At 36.8% G+C, this 19,058-nt stretch overlaps 1 protein-coding gene across 1 annotated transcript in view; it reads left to right on the forward strand.

The window, feature by feature from the left end:
• Window positions 1–19,058, forward strand: part of DNAH14 (dynein axonemal heavy chain 14) — a 628,991-nt gene that overhangs the window by 368,539 nt on the left and 241,394 nt on the right. Inside the window, exons 43-45 of the mRNA XM_031935270.1 lie at window positions 43–159; window positions 11,307–11,465; window positions 12,469–12,606. Of these exons, the coding sequence (XP_031791130.1) occupies window positions 43–159; window positions 11,307–11,465; window positions 12,469–12,606 (414 nt within the window). The remainder of the gene's footprint in view (window positions 1–42; window positions 160–11,306; window positions 11,466–12,468; window positions 12,607–19,058) is intronic.

A 19,058-nucleotide genomic window follows, 5' to 3' on the forward strand; every position in this document is an offset into this window, starting at 1 on the left:
CTGAACGCCTTTCTTAGTTGAATTTATCATTTTTGGTTGTAGGCATCAACCTACCAACTGGTGAATGTTCTATCTTTGGATATTTTGTGGATATAGAGCAATGTGAATTCATACCTTGGTCAGAGTTAGTTCCTAATGATCAGACACTAATTCAAAGAGGTAAGAATAATTATAAGAATCATACTTGTAACTTTAGAAAATTGGGAATACTCTATTTATAAAAGTAATTATATCAGCAACTTTGAGGATTAATATAAGTTTGTGTAGAGACAAGTTTAGATCTATGTTTACAAAATACATCTTTAAAAACATAACCTTTCAATATTACTTTCTGAGAAATTTAGAATATATTTTATTGAATCAAATGCAAATTGTAAAACTGTAGCACATTGAAAGTCTTCCTAGGAGTGCTATCTATTTCAATTAGCTGTAATTATTGAGACAAGAAAATGGAAAGGACTACTTGTAAAATGTGAAAAACATTTATGTGAAAACTTACACTTCATTATAAATGAAAATGCTAATTAGAAAAGAATAATCATAGTTTCACAAATATCCATATATGCTAAATTGCTTTTATTCCCAATCTTCTGCGTCTACAGATAGCAGAAAAAAGAAACTTGTTGCACTTTTAGAGCTTGGTAGACATTTGAGGCAGAGGCAGGAATCTAATAATCAAGTCTCTTTAGAGTTCTTGCAAATATTAGAAATTTAATAAATACAAATCAAATTGCTTTGAAGTCAGATTTCTCTTATAAAAGAATTTCAGAGTTGGTTGTAAGAACTTTTGACAGCAAACAACCAGAGCTATCAGAATGTTAAAGCATCCAGAGAGTTTTAACTCTACATTTATTTTCGTTGGAAATGCCAAGACTATTTTATTCAATATTTTGTTACAATAAATATTCATGGGCAATCATATTTGTTTACAAGCTGTGAATTGTATTTCATATGTTAGTGCTGATACTGACTCAGAGCCTTAGCTTTTTACCACTATATAGAAAAGTATAACTGAATATCATTAGCATGTGACTCCACATCTTTGTATACCACTCACATGGGAAACCAGAGCTGTTTTCTCCAAATCTAAAACATTACTTCCTCTGGTTGCCACTTACTCTAATTGCAGGCAAAGAGCTTAGAAGTAGCTAAAACATTCCCTGGCTTTCAAACCCAAACGTGTAACAAGAATTTAAATGTCACCATGTAATTTTTTTAATGGTAAACTGCAATATGATAAATTGTTTGGACATCCTAGATGTACTTCAAAAGTCTCCTTTTCTGGTTGAGTAGGATTTTTTTTTCTTATACTTCTTTACTTATAAAGAGTAATCCTAATCTATTATTATCAGAAGATGTGTTTTGAAGGTCACCCAACATTCATTAATTTCTTTATTCATTCCAGACATATTAATTAATCTATTTTCTAATATGCTTACCCTGTTTGTTGTGTGGGATTATAGAGAAACATATAAGTGGTTCTTCTTTAATAGCAAGGTAGGAAAATATAAAGGAAAATGATGAAAGAGTTAAATATTAATGTTACCTCTTGCATCAATACCCTGTGTGGCATTCACTGCTGCTTGTCACTCCCATCTCTATTCTTTCCTGTGTCTCTATCATTGGAAGATTCATCTAGACACTTCATCATTCAGCTAAACCTCCCTTGTAGAGAGGTGTGGTTATGTGACCAGATTGTATATAGCGGGATGTGACTAGAGGTGAATAATGCAAATTCCAGATTGTACAATTAAAAAGAAAGGAATGTACACATGTTCTCCAATTTTTTCTCCCCCTTCTTGCTCCTGAGATGTGGTGGTGAGACCTAAAGCAACCACCAAGAACCTAGATATGGAAGGTGCAGGCTAAGGATGGCAGGAAAAAAAGATTAAAAAATCCTGGATTCCTAACACTGTGGAGCTGACATATAGACCATGGGCTGTTACATAAGAGAGGAATCAAATTCCACCTTTAAAAGCTATGGTTATATTTGGATCTTTGTTAAAGCAGACAGAACTTGTATCATAATTAATACACATTTCAGCTCTGGGGACAGGGCATACCTAAACAAAAAGCAGCAGAAACCTCGGTAGAGGTAAACGCCCCTGTCTGATAGCTTTGAAGAGAGCAGTGGATCTCCCAGCACAGAGGTTGAGATCTGAGAACGGACAGACCGCCTGCTCAAGTGGGTCCCTGACCTCTGAGTAGCCTAACTGGGAGACATCCCCCACTAGGTGCAGACTGACACCTCACACCTCACACGGTGGGGTACACCCCTGAGAGGAAGCTTCCAGAGCAAGTATCAGACAGCAGCACTCGTTGTTCAGCAATATCCTATCTTCTGCAGCACCTGCTGCTGATACCCAGGCAAACAGGGTCTGGAGTGGACCTCAAGCAATCTCTAACAGACCTACAGTTGAGGGTCCTGACTGTAAGAAGGAAAACTAACAAATAGAAAGGACACCCACACCAAAACCCCATCAGTACATCACCATAATCAAAATCCAAAGGCAGATAAAACCAAAAAGATGGGGGAAAAGCAGTGCAGAAAAGCTGGAAATTCAAAAAATCAGAGCGCATCTCCCTCTGCAAAGGAATGCAGCTCATCACCAGCAATGGAACAAAGCTGGACGGAGAATGACTTTGATGAGTTGAGAGAAGGCTTCAGTCGATCAAACTTCTCAGAGCTAAAGGAAGAACTACATAACCAGCGCAAAGAAACTAAAACCCTTGAAAAAAGAATGGATGAATGGATAACTAGAATAATCAATGCAGAGAAGACCTCAAAAGAACTGATAGAGATGAAAACCATAACACAAGAAATACATGACAAATGCACAAGCTTCAGTAACCAACTCAATCAACTGGAAGAAAGAATGTCAATGATTGAAGATCAAATGAATGAAATGAAGCAAGAAGAAAAGTGTGGAGAAAAAGAGCAAAAAGAAATTAACAAAGCCTCCAAGAAGTATGGGATTATGTGAAAAAAAACAAATCTAGGTCTGATTGGTGTACCTGAAAGTGAGGGGGGAAATGGAACCAAATTGGAAAACACTCTGCAGGATATCATCCAGGAGAAATTCCCCAACCTAGTAAGGCAGGCCAACATCCAAATTCAGGAAATACACAGAACGCCACAAAGATACTCCTCGAGAAGAGCAACTCCAAGACACATAATTGTCAGATTCACCAAAGTTGAAATGAAGGAAAAAATGTTAAGGGCAGCCAGAGAGAAAGGTCGGGTTACCCACAAAGGGATCCCTAGGCAGAAACTCTACAAGCCAGAAGAGAGTGGTGGCCAATATTCAACATTCTTAAAGAAAAGAATTTTCAATCCAGAATTTCATATCCAGCCAAACTAAGTTTCATCAGTGAAGCAGAAATAAAATCCTTTACAGACAAGCATATGCTTAGAGATTTTGTCACCACCAGGCCTGCCCTACAAGAGATCCTGAAGGAAGCACTAAACATGGAAAGGAAGAACAGGTACCAACCATTGCAAAAACAATGTAAAGTCCATTGTTGCTATCAAGAAACTGCATCAACTAGTGAGCAAAATAACCAGCTAATATCACAATGACAGGATCAAGTTCACACATAATAATATGAACCTTAAATGTAAATGGACTAAATGGTCCAATTAAAAGACACAGACTGGAAAATTGGATAAAGAGTTAAGACCCATCAGTTTGCTGTATTCAGGAGACTCATCTCACATGCAGAGACACACATAGGCTCAAAATAAAGGGATGGAGGAAGATCTGCCAAGCAAACGGAAAACAAAAAAAAGCAGAGGTTGCAATCCTAGTCTCTGATAAAACAGACTTTAAACCATCAAAGATCAAAAGAGACAAAGAAGGCCATTACATAATGGTAAAGGGATCAATTCATCAGCAAAAGCTAACTATCCTAAATATATATGCACCCAATACAGGAGCACCCAGATTCATAAAGCAAGTCCTTAGAGGCTTACAAAGAGACTTAGACTCCCACACAATAATAATGGGAGACTTTAACACCCCACTGTCAACATTAGACAGATCAACGAGACAGAAAGTTAGCAAGGATATCCAGGAATTGAACTCAACTCTGCACCAAGCGAACCTAATAGACATCTACAGAACTCTTCACCCCAAATCAACAGAATATACATTCTTCTCAGCACCACATCACACATATTCCAAAATTGACCACATAGTTGGAAGCAAAGCACTCCTCAGCAAATGTAAAAAACAGAAATTATAACAAACTGTCTCTCTGACCACAGTGCAATCAAACTAGAACTCAGGACTAAGAAACTCACTCAAAACCGCTCAACTACATGGAAACCGAACAACCTGCTCCTGAATGACTACTGGATACATAATGAAATGAAGGCAGAAATAAAGATGTTCTTTGAAACCAATGAGAACAAAGATACAACATACCAGAATCTCTGGGACACATTTAAAGCAGTATGTAGAAGGAAATTTATAGCACTAAATGCCCACAAGAGAAAGCTGGAAAGATCTAAAATTGACACCCTAACATCACAATTAAAAGAACTAGAGAAGCAAGAGGAAACACATTCAAAAGCTAGCAGAAGGCAAGCAATAACTAAGATCAGAGCAAAACTGAAGGAGATAAGAGACACAAAAAACCCTCCAAAAAATCAATGAATCCAGGAGCTGGTTTTTTGAAAAGATCAACAAAATTGATAGACCACTAGCAAGACTAATAAAGAAGAAAAGAGAGATGAATCAAATAGACACAATAAAAAATGATAAAGGGGATATCATCACCAACCCCACAGAAATACAAACTACCATCAGAGAATACTATAAACACCTCTACCCAAATAAACTTGAAAACCTAGAAGAAATGGATAATTTCCTGAACACTTACACTCTCTCAAGACTAAACCAGGAAGAAGTTGAATCCCTGAATAGGCCAATAGCAGGCTCTGAAATTGAGGCAACAATTAATAGCCTACCAACCAAAAAAAGTCCAGGACCAGATGAATTCACAGCTGAATTCTACCAGAGGTACAAAGAGGAGCTGGTACCATTCCTTCTGAAACTATTCCAATCAATAGAAAAAGAGGGAATCCTCCCTAACTCATTTTATGAGGCCAACATCATCCTGATACCAAAGCCTGACAAGGATACAACAAAAAAAGAATTTTAGACCAATATCCCTGATGAACATCGATGCAAAAATCCTCAATAAAATACTGGCAAACAGAATCCAGCAGCACATCAAAAAGCTTATCCACCATGATCAAGTGGGCTTCATCCCTTGGATGCAAGGCTGGTTCAACATACACAAATTAATAAACGTAATGTAGCATATAAACAGAACCAAAGACAAAAACCACATGATTATCTCAACAGATGCAGAAAAGGCCTTTGACAAAATTCAACAGCCCTTCATGCTAAAAACTCTCAAAAAATTCGGTATTGATGGAACATATCTCAAAATAATAAGAGCTATTTATGACAAACCCACAGCCAATATCATACTAAATGGGCAAAAACTGGAAGCATTCCCTTTGAAAACTGGTGCAATCCGGGGTGCCCTGTCTCACCACTCCTATTCAACATAGTGTTGGAAGTTCCGGCTAGGGCAATCAGGCAAGAGAAAGAAATCAAGGGTATTCAGTTAGGAAAATAAGAAGTCAAATTGTCCTGGTTTGCAGATGACATGATTGTATATTTAGAAAACCCCATCGTCTCAGCCCAAAATCTGCTTAAGCTGATAAGCAACTTCAGCAAAGTCTCAGGATACAAAAATCAATGTGCGAAAATCACAAGCATTCTTATACACCAGTAACAGACAAGCAGAGCCAATCATGAATGAACTGCCATTCACAATAGCTCCAAAGAGAATAAAATACCTAGGAATCCAACTTACAAGGGATGTAAAGGACCTCTTCAAAGAGAACTACAAACCACTGTGCAGTAAAATAAAAGAGGACACAATCAAATGGAAGAACATACCATGCTCATGGATAGGAAGAATCAATATTGTGAAAATGGCCATACTGCCCAAGGTAATTTACAGATTCAATGCCATCCCCATTAAGCTACCAATGACTTTCTTCACAGAATTGGAAAAAACTGCTTTAAAGTTCATATGGAATCAAAAAGACCCCACATTGCCAATACAATCCTAAGCCAAAAGAACAAAGCTGGAGGCATCATGCTACCTGACTTCAAACTATACTACAAGCCTACAGTAACCAAAACAGCATGGTACTGGTACCAAAACAGAGATATAGACCAATGGAACAGAACAGAGCCCTCAGATATAATACCACACATCTACAGCCATCTGATCTTTGACAAACCTGACAAAAACAAGAAATGGGGAAAGGATTCCCTATTTAATAAATGGTGCTGGGAAAATGGCTAGCAATAAGTAGAAAGCTGAAACTGGGTCCTTTCCTTATTCCTTATACGAAAATTAATTCAAGATGGATTGGAGACTTAAATGTTAGACCTAATACCATAAAAACCCTAGAAGAAAACCTAGGCAATACCATTCAGGACATAGGCATGGGCAAGGACTTCATGTCTAAAACACCAAAAGCAACGGCAACAGAAGCCAAAATTGACATACGGGATCTAATTAAACTAAAGAGTTACTGCACAGCAAAAGAAACTACCATCAGAGTGAACAGGCAACCTACAGAATGGGAGAAAATTTTTGCAATCTACTCATCTGACAAAGGGCTAATATCCAGAACCCATAAAGAACTCAATCAAATTTACAAGAAAAAAAAAAACCATCAAAAAGTGGGCAAAGGATATGAACAGACATTTCTCAAAAGAAAACATTCATACAGCCAACTGACACATGAAAAAATGCTCATCATCACTGGCCATCAGAGAAATGCAAATCAAAACCACAATGAGATACCATCTCACACCAGTTAGAATGGCAATCATTAAAAAATCAGGAAACAACAGGTGCTGGAGAGGATGTGGAGAAATAGGAACACTTTTACACTGTTGGTGGAACTGTAAACTAGGCCAACCATTGTGGAAAACAGTGTGGTGATTCCTCAAAGATCTAGAACTAGAAATACCATTTGACTCAGCCATCCCATTACTGGGGATATACCCAAAGGATTATAAGTCATGCTGCTATAAAGACACATGCACACGTATGTTTATTGCGGCACTATTCACAATAGCAAAGACTTGGAATCAACCCAAATGTCCATCAGTGACAGAATGGATTAAGAAAATGTGACACATATACACCATGAAATACTATGCAGCCATAAAAAAGGATGAGTTCGTGTTCTTTGTAGGGACATGGATGCAGCTAGAAACCATCATTCTCAGGAAACTATCGCAAGAACAGAAAACCAAATACTGCATGTTCTCACTCATAGGTGAGAACTGAACAATGAGATCACTTGGACACAGGAAGGGGAGCATCACACACCAGGTCCTACTGTGGGGATGGGGTAAGGGGGAGGGATAGCGTTAGGAGATATACCTAATGTAAATGATGAGCTGATGGGTGCAGCGCACCAACATGGCACATGTATACATATGTAACAAACCTGCACGTTGTGCAAATGTACCCTAGAACTTAAAGTATTATATATATATATATACACACACACATACACACACATTTCAGTAGCTAGAAATGGCACAATCACATAGAAAATCCTGAAATACCTGACATTGACTTAAAAGTCAGATGCTGGGCAATGAAGACACAGTGTTGCAGATGAATTCAGGTGATCCTTTATATGCCATGGCCAAAAAATTGGCAACATTGTTAGCTGTAATATCTGGGAGACAGACCATGTGCTGTAACTCTAGGGAAAATGGCTGGAAGATCAAAACGTTGGTGTGAATTGGCTACTTTTTGTCACTTTTACTGAATTTCAATAAGAAAGGGATGAATTTAGATAAAAGCTAAGTAGTTTTTAAGCAAAAATGAAAGATAATAGAGCTCAGGCAAGGGAGATTCTCTCTACCTGAAGCCTACAATCTAAAACTGAGAGTCCGGTATATTGGGCTCTCGTAGTTTCAAAAATGTTAACTGTTTCTATCCCCCAAACATCAAAAGGAAGACTATAGACCTAAGTTTTTCTCCAGCGCCTCATATTGGATGCTGTCTACTAGGTAGCCAACTCAAAAACAAAGGGCAAATGGAGGTATTGCCTACCCACCTAAACCTATCATTTCAAATGGCCTCGTGGTAACCACTACTGAGTATAGAAAACAAAGAATAAAGTGGTCAGAACTATGTTTAGACAAGATCTTTTGGTGTAGTTGTTTGCCCCAGGACCTAACTGAAAGGGGAAAAAATTCAGGCTCTCTCTTCTGGAACCTGTACTCTAAGGGTTTATAAGATGTTGATATATAAATACCAGTATTGAGTACTGACGTGACAGATCATGACACAGAATTCTCTTTCTTGCTATCATGGGGTGGTAGTTATTGGAAGGAAATATTTGCTTGCAGATTAAGATTTGTGTGTTTTATTTTGATTTCTACTAATGTTTGAGGAGTTTAAATGTGAATTTTGTAGTAATGTTCAATCCACAACTAGGAGTGCTAAAAGTTGTCCTTTATAGAAATTATTGAGGCTACAATATCCATTTAAAGAATTACATGTGATTTTGGTTGAATCAATCAAGTCATTGTGTCATTAGGTTTGCTATTCAAGGATTAAGGATGACAGAAATCAAAGCTTCCTTCCCTCCACTCCTTTCTCACCTACACATACACATATAATTTAATCTGGGTTAATGAAGAGCTACACTCTCTATGTGAAGGTAAACTGGATTAAACCAGCCCTTACATATCCAGGTACCCATAATCTGAGGCCAGATACGTTATCCTACATCATCTAAGGAACCTCCAGTCTTGAATTGGGATTAAGGGAATCCCTGAGTAGTCTCCCAGCATCCAGTTAGAAGCCAATGAACATACTTTCTATAGAGTGGAACTATTATACTACACTTTATATTATTCTAACAAATAATATTTTCAAATGTAATGCCCCTTTAAAGATAATTAGCAGAAACAAGATTGCAGCCACAAATTAATGAGACTTGGATAACTGGAATAAAGGTATACATTCTCAGACAGCCATGCTTACCATTTTTAAAGAATTAAAAAGATAGAAAATACCAGAAATGCATAAGAAACTATTAAAAACTGACACAATTTGAAAAAGAACCAAGGAGACCTTCTAGAAATGAAAAATACAACAGAAGTTAAAAGTTCGATAACAGCAGCAGAGTCTACTTAAGGGGAAATACTTGAAGCATTGCCATTAAAATCCACTTTTTAACTCAATGCTGTTTTGTATATATGAGCCAATGCAATTAAAAAGAGGAATTGGAGATAGAAATTTGGAAAATAAGTGGTTAAATTTTAATTATTTGCAGAAGTTATAATAAAATATCTGGAAAACCAAAGGATCGACTTAAAACTACTATAAGCAATAAGAGAATTTAGTTTTACTCTAATTACAAAACAATATATAAAAATAATGATGCCACATATATACAAACAACAACCAGTTACAAGGTAAACAATTAAAGAAAAGATCTTACTTAAAGTGTCAAAAACAGAGAGAATTAGTGTGCATGTGTTGGTCATCCAGAAGTTACCGCAGTGGCTGCTGGAGTAAGGTAGAAAGCCGGAAGTGAACATTACAAGATTGGCATTGCTTCTGTGGGATGAATTTGGGGTCAACTGCAGCAGGATTGGGTAAGAAAATAAATAAATAAAATAAGAAAATTTTAAAAGCATAAAAAAATAAAATGGCAAAAACAAAATTTTTTAAAAGATGAAATACAGAAAACTAAGTTTAATGAGAAATATGCAAAATCAATATGAAGTAAACTTGGAAACATTCCTGAGACATAGAAATAAAAAAGCATGCCATGTTCTTGGACAAAAGCTCTCATCCTAAACGGGTTAATTCTTCCTAAATTAATCCATGAAGTAAAGATAATTCCAATAAACATACCACACTATAGGTGTGGTGAGGACTAAAGAAGCTGATTCCAAATTCCATACAGAAATGTTAAGTAAGAGAGTAAGAGTAGCCAGGAAATAATGAGGACAGACTAGCTCAGTCAAATATAATAGAGTACTTACATAAAACACCAAGCAAATTACAAGAGCTAATTTCCTTAATATATAAAGGGCGTTTACAAATCAAAGTAAAGGAGCCCATTTGCTATTTAAAAAAAAAAAAATAGGTAAAGACAGAATCTCTGCGACACAACTAACGCATTTTAAGAGGAAAGTTGACAGCGCTAACTGTCCACATCAAAAAGTCAGAAAGAGTATGAGTGAGGGATAATTTCTGAGATTAGCAGTGATCCCCAGGCACTTGTAAAATTTTGGCTTATTTGTGTATGTTTAAATTGTTTTGTAATGTGCAGACTTTTACAGAAATTATGTTTTGAGGACCTGAAAGATTAGGTGAATACATCCAGTCCACCATAGACTGTGTCACTGCTTTGACCTCTCCAGGGTTAGGGCATCCACCACTGGAAAACTGTCATAATGTGGAAATCCATGAATTTCTATCGAGCTGCTAAAATTGCCTCTAGTGTCCGCTGTGGTGATGAAAGTGGTGATGAAAGTGACTTGCAGAATGACTTTAACTTAGTGGAAATGACTCTTTCTTCAATATATATGATATTTTGGAACTCCTAGACATAATCAATGGAGTTTTCTCAGAATGAGAAGACTTTTAAGAGTAATGAACTAATGAATTTTTATGATTGACTATATTGTGACATGATTACATTTTCCTGAAACAAATCTTAACATATTTTATTTCTGCACAGCCACGTACTTTTCTTTTCTTTTCTTCCTTTCTTTCTTTCTTTCTTTCTTTCTTTCTTTCTTTCTTTTTTTTTTTTTTTTTTTTTTTTTGAGACAGAGTCTCACTCTGTCGCCCAGGCTGCAGTGCAGTGGCACAATCTCGGCTCACTGCAAGCTCCGCCTCCTGGGTTCAGGCCATTCACCTGCCTCAGCCTCCCGAGTAGCTGGGACTGCAGGCGCCCGCCACCTCGCCCGTCTAACTTTTTGTATTTTTAGTAGAGACGGGGTTTCACCTGACCCCCAGGGTTTCTCCTGACCTCCTGATCCGCCAGCCTTGGCCTCCCAAAGTGTTGGGATTACAGGCGTGAGCCACCGCATCCAGCCAGCCATGTACTTTTCATATGTACAATTAATGAAAATAAAATAATTCTAATGATTTTTAAAAAAAGATTAGGTGAATAGTGTTTTCTAGGTCATTTGAAACTTTTTTTAAAAATTTTAACTTAGGAACTTCATTACTAACTAATCTTCAAAGATCTGGCGAAAACTTCTTGAAGATAACAGAATGTGGAGAATACATTAATTATACTGCTACCAGAGACACAACATGCCTTTCTTTTCTCATGAGCCTTCTTTTAAAGAATTCCTGCCCTGTACTTCTCACAGGTATTACAAATATTTAATAGAAGGAGAAATTCAGAGTTAGAAAAAGGCTTACAGATATTTGGTCTAACTATCTTATTTTGTAAGTGGGAAAAATATATACCCTGAAAAGTTCTAGTTACTATATTAATTTATATTCTTACCAGCAGTTTATGAACACCCATTTTTCCACATATTTGCCAAAATAGGACATTATAAATCTTTTTTATCTTTTCATTACCTGCAGGAGAAATTCCAGAAGTAGAGCTATTGTATTAATAATATATGTTTGGCCTCTGTAGCCTGTGGGCTGAGGTTCTTATTGGTAACATTGATTGGTATACTTATATGTACACACTCAATGGGATTCCCCAATCCAATATTAAGATTTTTCTATCTTTTACCATTATCAAAAGAGTAATTCAATACAGCTCCTACTCTCTTTTAATGCATATGCCAACCCATCAATTACCTTTTCCAATTCTCTAATTCTCTAACTTGTGTTGCATAGCACCAGAGGCAATAGTATCATTTTCCCAGTTCCATATTCAAAGAATTCAGGCAATGTAACTCTCAGATAACACATACCTTGCCTCTAATTTTGTCTAAGAAAATACTTACCTTTACTTTAATACTTAATGAATTGTAAAATCATTACAGAGTCCCTACTCTGATTCAACAAAAAGTTTATCATCAAATTTCTTCCTCAAATTGTGTTGGCAGAAATTTTTAAGGAATTATGTTTCATGTTGTAGTTCTGTACAAAAAGATTAGCGTGAACATTAGATAAAAATAATTAACTCAGTCTATTCTTTTGTAAGAAATGTAAATAATTCAAACAATTTGAGAAGGTTTTATATTAGCTTCCTCATTTAATCACTCAACCACATTTTTTTAAAAGGCAAGAACAAAAACACACTTTTTATGTAATTTTCAATTGAGGGAGAATGTTAGTGGTTCATTTTAATGTGTTAACATGTATCATTTTCTTGCATATACATCTAACCTTATGTATTTTTTCCCTTAGGAGAATCTGGTGTTGGGAAAACTGCTGCCATTAATCAAATGCTTGAAAAGTTAGAGGGTCCAGGAGCATTTGACATAAAACATGGTTCAATTTTAGGAGATACCCTATTGTATAGTGAAATTAAAAAATCAAGGTTGTGTATATTAACTTCTAAATTTGATTTGTCTGATTTTAAAAAGTGTGCTTTAATATATAAATGTGCCTATTTTTTAAAAAAAGCAAATCTGTTATGTAACAATGTGGAATTATTCAAAAGAGGAGATAAGAAGAAAATCCTTTTTTTCCTGATTTCTTTTATTTTTTCAGTTTAAACTTTTATTTTTAATTGAAAAATGATAATTGTATGTATTTATGGGGTACAATGTGACGTTTTGATGTATATACATATTGAGGAATTATTATATCATGTAATTAGCATACCATTACCTCACATACTTATGATTTTTTAGTGAGAACAATTAAAATCTATGTTTTTAGGAATTTTGAAATATCCAACACATTATTAACTATGGTCACCATGCTGTGCAATAAATGTCAAATTCTTATTCTGCCTGTCTAACTGAAATTTTGTACCCTTTGACCAACATCTCCCCATTCCTTCCCACCTCACCTGTAGCCCCTGGCAACCACTAGTCTACTTTCTGCTTCTATGAGTTAGACTTGTTTAGAATCCACATATAAGTGAGATTATGTAGGATTTGTCTTTCTGTGCTTGGCTTATTTCACTAGCATAATGTCTTTCAGGTTCATGTCAGGTTCATTCTGTCATGTTGTTACAAATGACAGAATTTCCTTCTTTTTAGACACTGAATAGTATTTCATTGTATATATAATGGAATATGTATATATATGCACCATATTTTTAAAACTCCATTTAAATGACGGGATTTCCTTCTTTGAAAAGACTGAATAGTATTCCATTCTATATATATACATATATATATACACACACATATACACACACACACACACACACATACACACCACATTTTCAAAATCCATTCAGGCTGGGCACAGTGTTTCACGCCTGTAATCCCAGCACTTTAGGAGGCATAGGCAGGTGGATCACCTGAGGTCAGGAGTTTGAGACCAGCCTGGCCAACATGGTGAAACCCCATCTCCACTAAAAATACAAAAGATTAACTGGGCGTGGTGGCGGGCACCTGTAATCCCAGCTACTAGGGAGGCTGAGGCAGGAGAATCGCTTGAACCCAGGAGGTGGAGGTTGCAGTGAGACAAGATTGCACCATTGCACTCCAGCCTGGGCAACAGAGCAAGACTCCATCTCAAAAAAAAAAAAAAATCCAGTCACTGGACACAGGGTGAGCCCATATCTTGTCTGTTGTGAATAATCCTACAATGAACACAGGACTGTAGAATAGCCAAAGCAATTGATTGTAAATGTATGGGTTTATTTCTGGGCCCTCTATCCTGTTTCATTGCTCAATGTGTTGGTTATTATGCCAATGCCATGTTGTTTTGATTACTATAGCTTTGTAGTATGTTTTGAAATCAGGTAGTGTGATGCCACAAGCTTTTTTTATTTTTTATTTTTTTCCCTCAAGATTGCTTTAGCTATTCAGGATCTTTTGTGATTCTGTTGGAAAAATGAAAAATATGTTGGAATTTTGGTAGAGATTGCATTGAATCTTTAGCTCACTTTGGGTAGAATGGATTAACAATAGAAGATATTAACAATATTAATTCTTTCAATCCATGAACACAGGATATCTTTCCACTTATTTGTGTTTTGTTAAATTTATTTCTTCAATGTTTTATAGTTTTCAATATACAGAATTTTCACCTTTTGGTTATATTTACTCTTCAGTACTCTTTTAATGGTCTTTTTTAGCAGTATTGTAAATGGAATTGTTTTCTTTCTTTTTCAGGTAGTTCATTGTTGGCTTATAGAAATGTGACTAATTTTTGTATATTGAGTTTGTAACTTACAACTTTATTGCATTCATTGATCAGTTCTAACAGTCTTTTGGCGGCATCTTTAGGGTCTCTATTAATAAGATCATGTCATCAGCAAACAGACAATTTCACTTCTTTTCCTATTCTGATGCCTTTTATTTCTTTCCTTGCCTAATTTTTTTGGCTAGGACTTCCAGTTCTATGTTGAAAAGAAGTAGTGAGAGTGGGTATCCTTTTCTGGTTCCTGATCATAGAGGAATAGCTTTCAGCTTTGGACCACTGAGTATGTTAGCTGTGATGCATCATACTTGGCCTTTTATTGCATTGAAGTACATTCCCTCTATACCTCCATAAGCTGTTGAGAATTTTTTATGAAAAAGTATTCAATTTTGTCAAATGCTTCATCTGTATTTATTAAGATGACCTTATAGTTTTGTCTTTCATTCTGTTAATATGGAATATCATATCTATTGATTTGTGTATGGTGAATCAAACATGAAATTATCTTAGGGATAAATCCCCACTTGATCATGATGAATAATCCCTTTTTTTTATGTATACTTTAAGTTTTAGGGTACATGTGCACAATGTGCAGGTTTGTTACATATGTATACTTGTGCCATGTTGGTGTGCTTCACACATCAACTCATCAGCACCCATCAACTCGTCATTTACATCAGGTATAACTCCCAATGCAATCCCTCCCCCCTCCCCCCTCACCATAATAGGCCCCGGTGTGTGATGTTACCCTTCCAGAGTCCAAGTAATCTCATTGTTCAATTCCCACCTATGAGTGAGAACATGTGGTATTTGGTTTTCTGTTCTTGCAATAGTTTGCTGAAAATGATGGTTTCCAGCTGCACCCATGTCCCTACAAAGGACAGGAACTCATCCTTTTTTATGGCTGCATAGTATTCCATAGTGTATATGTGCCACATTTTCTTTTTTTTATTATTATTATTATACTTTAAGTTCTAGGGTACATGTGCATAACGTGCAGGTTTTACTTGTGCCATGTTGGTGTGCTGCACCCATCAACTCATCAGCACCCATCAATTCGTCATTTATATCAGGTATAACTCCCAATGCAATCCCTCCCCCCTCCCCCCCCATGATAGGCCCCAATGTGTGATGTTCCCCTTCCCGAGTCCAAGTGATGTCATTGTTCATTTCCCACCTATGAGTGAGAACATGTGGTGTTTGGTTTTCTGTTCTTGTGATAGTTTGCTAAGAATGATGGTTTCCAGCTGCATCCATGTCCCTACAAAGGATGCAAACTCATCCTTTTTTATGGCTGCATAATATTTCATGGTGTATATGTGCCACATTTTCTTAATCCAGTCTGTCACAGATGGACATTTGGGTTGATTCCAAGTCTTTGCTATTGTGAATAGTGCCACAATAAACATACGTGTGCATGTGTCTTTATAGCAGCATGATTTATAATCCTTTGGGTATATACCCAGTAGTGGGATGGCTGCATCTTATGGTACATCTAGATCTAGATCCTTGAGGAATCGCCATACTGTTTTCCATAGTGGTTGAACTAGTTTGCGATCCCACCAACAGCGTAGAAGTGTTCCTATTTCTCCACATCCCTTCCAACACCTGTTGTTTCCTGACTTTTGAATGATTGCCATTCTAACTGGTGTGAGATGCTATCTCATTGTGGTTTTGACTTGCAACTTACAAGGGATGTAAAGGACCTCTTCAAGGAGAACTACAAACCACTGCTCAGTGAAATAAAAGAGGACACTAACAAATGGAAGAACATACCATGCTCATGGATAGGAAGAATCAATATCATGAAAATGGTCATACTGCCCAAAGTTATTTATAGATTCAATGCCATCCCCATCAAGCTACCAATGGGTTTCTTCACAGAATTGGAAAAAACGACTTTAAAGTTCATATGGAACCAAAAAAGAGCCCGCATTGCCAAGACAATCCTAAGTCAAAAGAACAAAGCTGGAGGCATCACACTACCTGACTTCAAACTATACTACAAGGCTACAGTAACCAAAACAGCATGGTACTGGTACCAAAACAGAGATATAGACCAATGGAACAGAACAGAGTCCTCAGAAATAATACCACACCTCTACAGCCATCTGATCTGAGCCATATTTTCTTAATCCTGTCTGTCACTGATGGACATTTGGGTTGATTCCAAGTCTTTGCTATTGTGAATAGTGCCGCAACAAATACACGTGTGCATGTGTCTTTATAGCAGCATAATTTATAATCCTTTGGGTATATATCCAGTAATGGGATGGCTGGGTCAAATGGTATTTCTAGTTCTAGATCCTTGAGGAATCACCACACTGTTTTCCACAATGGTTGAACGAGTTTACAGTCCCACCAACAGTGTAAAAGTGTTCCTATTTCTCCACATCCTCTCCAGCACCTGTTGTTTCCTGACTTTTTAATGATTGCCATTCTAACTGGTGTGAGATGGTATCTCATTGTGGTTTTGATTTGCATTTCTCTGATGGCCAGTGATGACGAGCATTTTTTCATGTATCTGTTGGCTGTATGAATGTCCTCTTTTGAGAAATGTCTGTTCATATTCTTTGCCCACTTTTTGATGGGGTAGTTTGTATTTTTCGCATAAATTTGTTTGGGTACTTTGTAGGTTCTGGATATTAGCCCTTTGTCAGATGAGTAGATTGCAAAAATTTTCTCCCATTCTGTAGGTTGCCTGTTCACTCTGATGGTAGTTTCTTTTGCTGTGCAGAAGCTCTTTAGTTTAATTAGATCACATTTGTCAATTTTGGTTTTTGTGGCCATTGCTTTTGGTATTTTAGACGTGAAGTCCTTGCCCATGCCTATGTCCTGAATGGTATTACCTAGGTTTTCTTCTAGGGTTTTTATGGTATTAGGTCTAACATTTAAGTCTCTAATCCATCTTGAATTAATTTTCGTATAAGGAGTAAGGAAAGGATCCAGTTTCAGGTTTCTAATTATGGCTAGCCAATTTTCCCAGCACCATTTATTAAATAGGGAATCCTTTCCCCATTTCTTGTTTTTGTCAGGTTTGTCAAAGATCAGATGCCTGTAGATGTGTGGTATTATTTCTGAGGGCTCTGTTCTGTTCCATTGGTCTATATCTCTGTTTTGGTAACAATACCATGCTGTTTTGGTTGCTGTAGCCTTGCAGTATAGTTTGAAGTCAGGTAGCGCGATGCCTCCAGCTTTGTTCTTTAAAGCAGTTTTTTCCAATTCTGTGAAGGAAATAATTGGTAGCTTGATGTGAATGGCATTGAATCTATAAATTACCTTGGGCAGTATGACCATTTTCACGATATTGATTCTTCCTATCGATGAGCATGTTATGTTCTTCCATTTGTTTGTGTCCTCTTTTATTTCACTGCGCAGTGGTTTGTAGTTCTCCTTGAAGAGGTCCTTTACATCCCTTGTAAGTTGGATTCCTAGGTATTTTATTCTCTTTGAAGCAATTGTGAATGGAAGTTCATTCATGATTGGCTCTCTGTTTGTCTGTTACTGGTGTATAAGAATGCTTGTGATTTTTGCACATTAATTTTGTATCCTGAGACTTTGCTGAAGTTGCTTATCAGCTTAAGGAGATTTTGGGCTGAGACAATGGAGTTTTCTAAATATACAATCATGTCATCTGCAAACCAGGACAATTTGACTTCTTATTTTCCTAACTGAATACCCTTTATTTCTTTCTCTTGCCTGATTGCCCTAGCCAGAACTTCCAACACTATGTTGAATAGGAGTGGTGAGAGAGGGCATCCCTGTCTTGTGCCAGTTTTCAAAGGGAATTTTTCCAGTTTTTGCCCATTCAGTATGATATTAGCTGTGGGTTTGTCATAAATAGCTCTTATTATTTTGAGGTACGTTCCATCAATACCGAATTTATTGAGTGTTTTTAGCATGAAGGGCTGTTGAATTTTGTCAAAAGCCTTTTCTGCATCTATGGAGATAATCATGTGGTTCTTGTCCTTGGTTCTGTTTATATGCTGGATTACGTTTATTGATTTGCAAATGTTGAACCAGCCTTGCATCCCAGGGATGAAGCCCACTTGATCATGGTGGATAATCTTTTTGATGTGCTGCTGGATTTGGTTTGCCAGTATTTTATTGAGGATTTTTGCATCGATGTTCATCAGGGAGATTGGTCTAAAATTCTCTTTTTTTGCTGTGTCTCTGCCAGGCTTTGGTATCAGGATGATGTTGGCCTCATAAAATGAGTTAGGGAGGATTCCCTCTTTTTCTATTGATTGGAATAGTTTCAGAAGGAATGGTACCAACTCCTCCTTGTACCTCTTGTAGAAGTCAGCTGTGAATCCATCTGGTCCTGGACTTATTTTGGTTGGTAGGCTATTAATTATTGCCTCAATTTCAGAGCCTGCTATTGGCCTATTCAGGGATTCAACTTCTTCCTGGTTTAGTCTTGGAGGGTGTATATGTCCAGGAAATTATCCATTTCTTCTAGGTTTTCTAGTTGATTTGCGTAGAGGTGTTTATAGTATTCTCTGATGGTAGTTTGTACTTCTGTGGGGTTGGTGGTGATATCCCCTTTATCATTTTTTATTGTGTCTATTTGATTCATCTCTCTTTTCTTCTTTATTAGTCTTGCTAGCGGTCTATCAATTTTGCTGATCTTTTCAAAAAACCAGCTCCTGGATTCATTGATTTTTTGGAGG

Source organism: Piliocolobus tephrosceles, chromosome 1, assembly GCF_002776525.5.
Source record: "Piliocolobus tephrosceles isolate RC106 chromosome 1, ASM277652v3, whole genome shotgun sequence".
NCBI lineage: Eukaryota > Metazoa > Chordata > Mammalia > Primates > Cercopithecidae > Piliocolobus > Piliocolobus tephrosceles.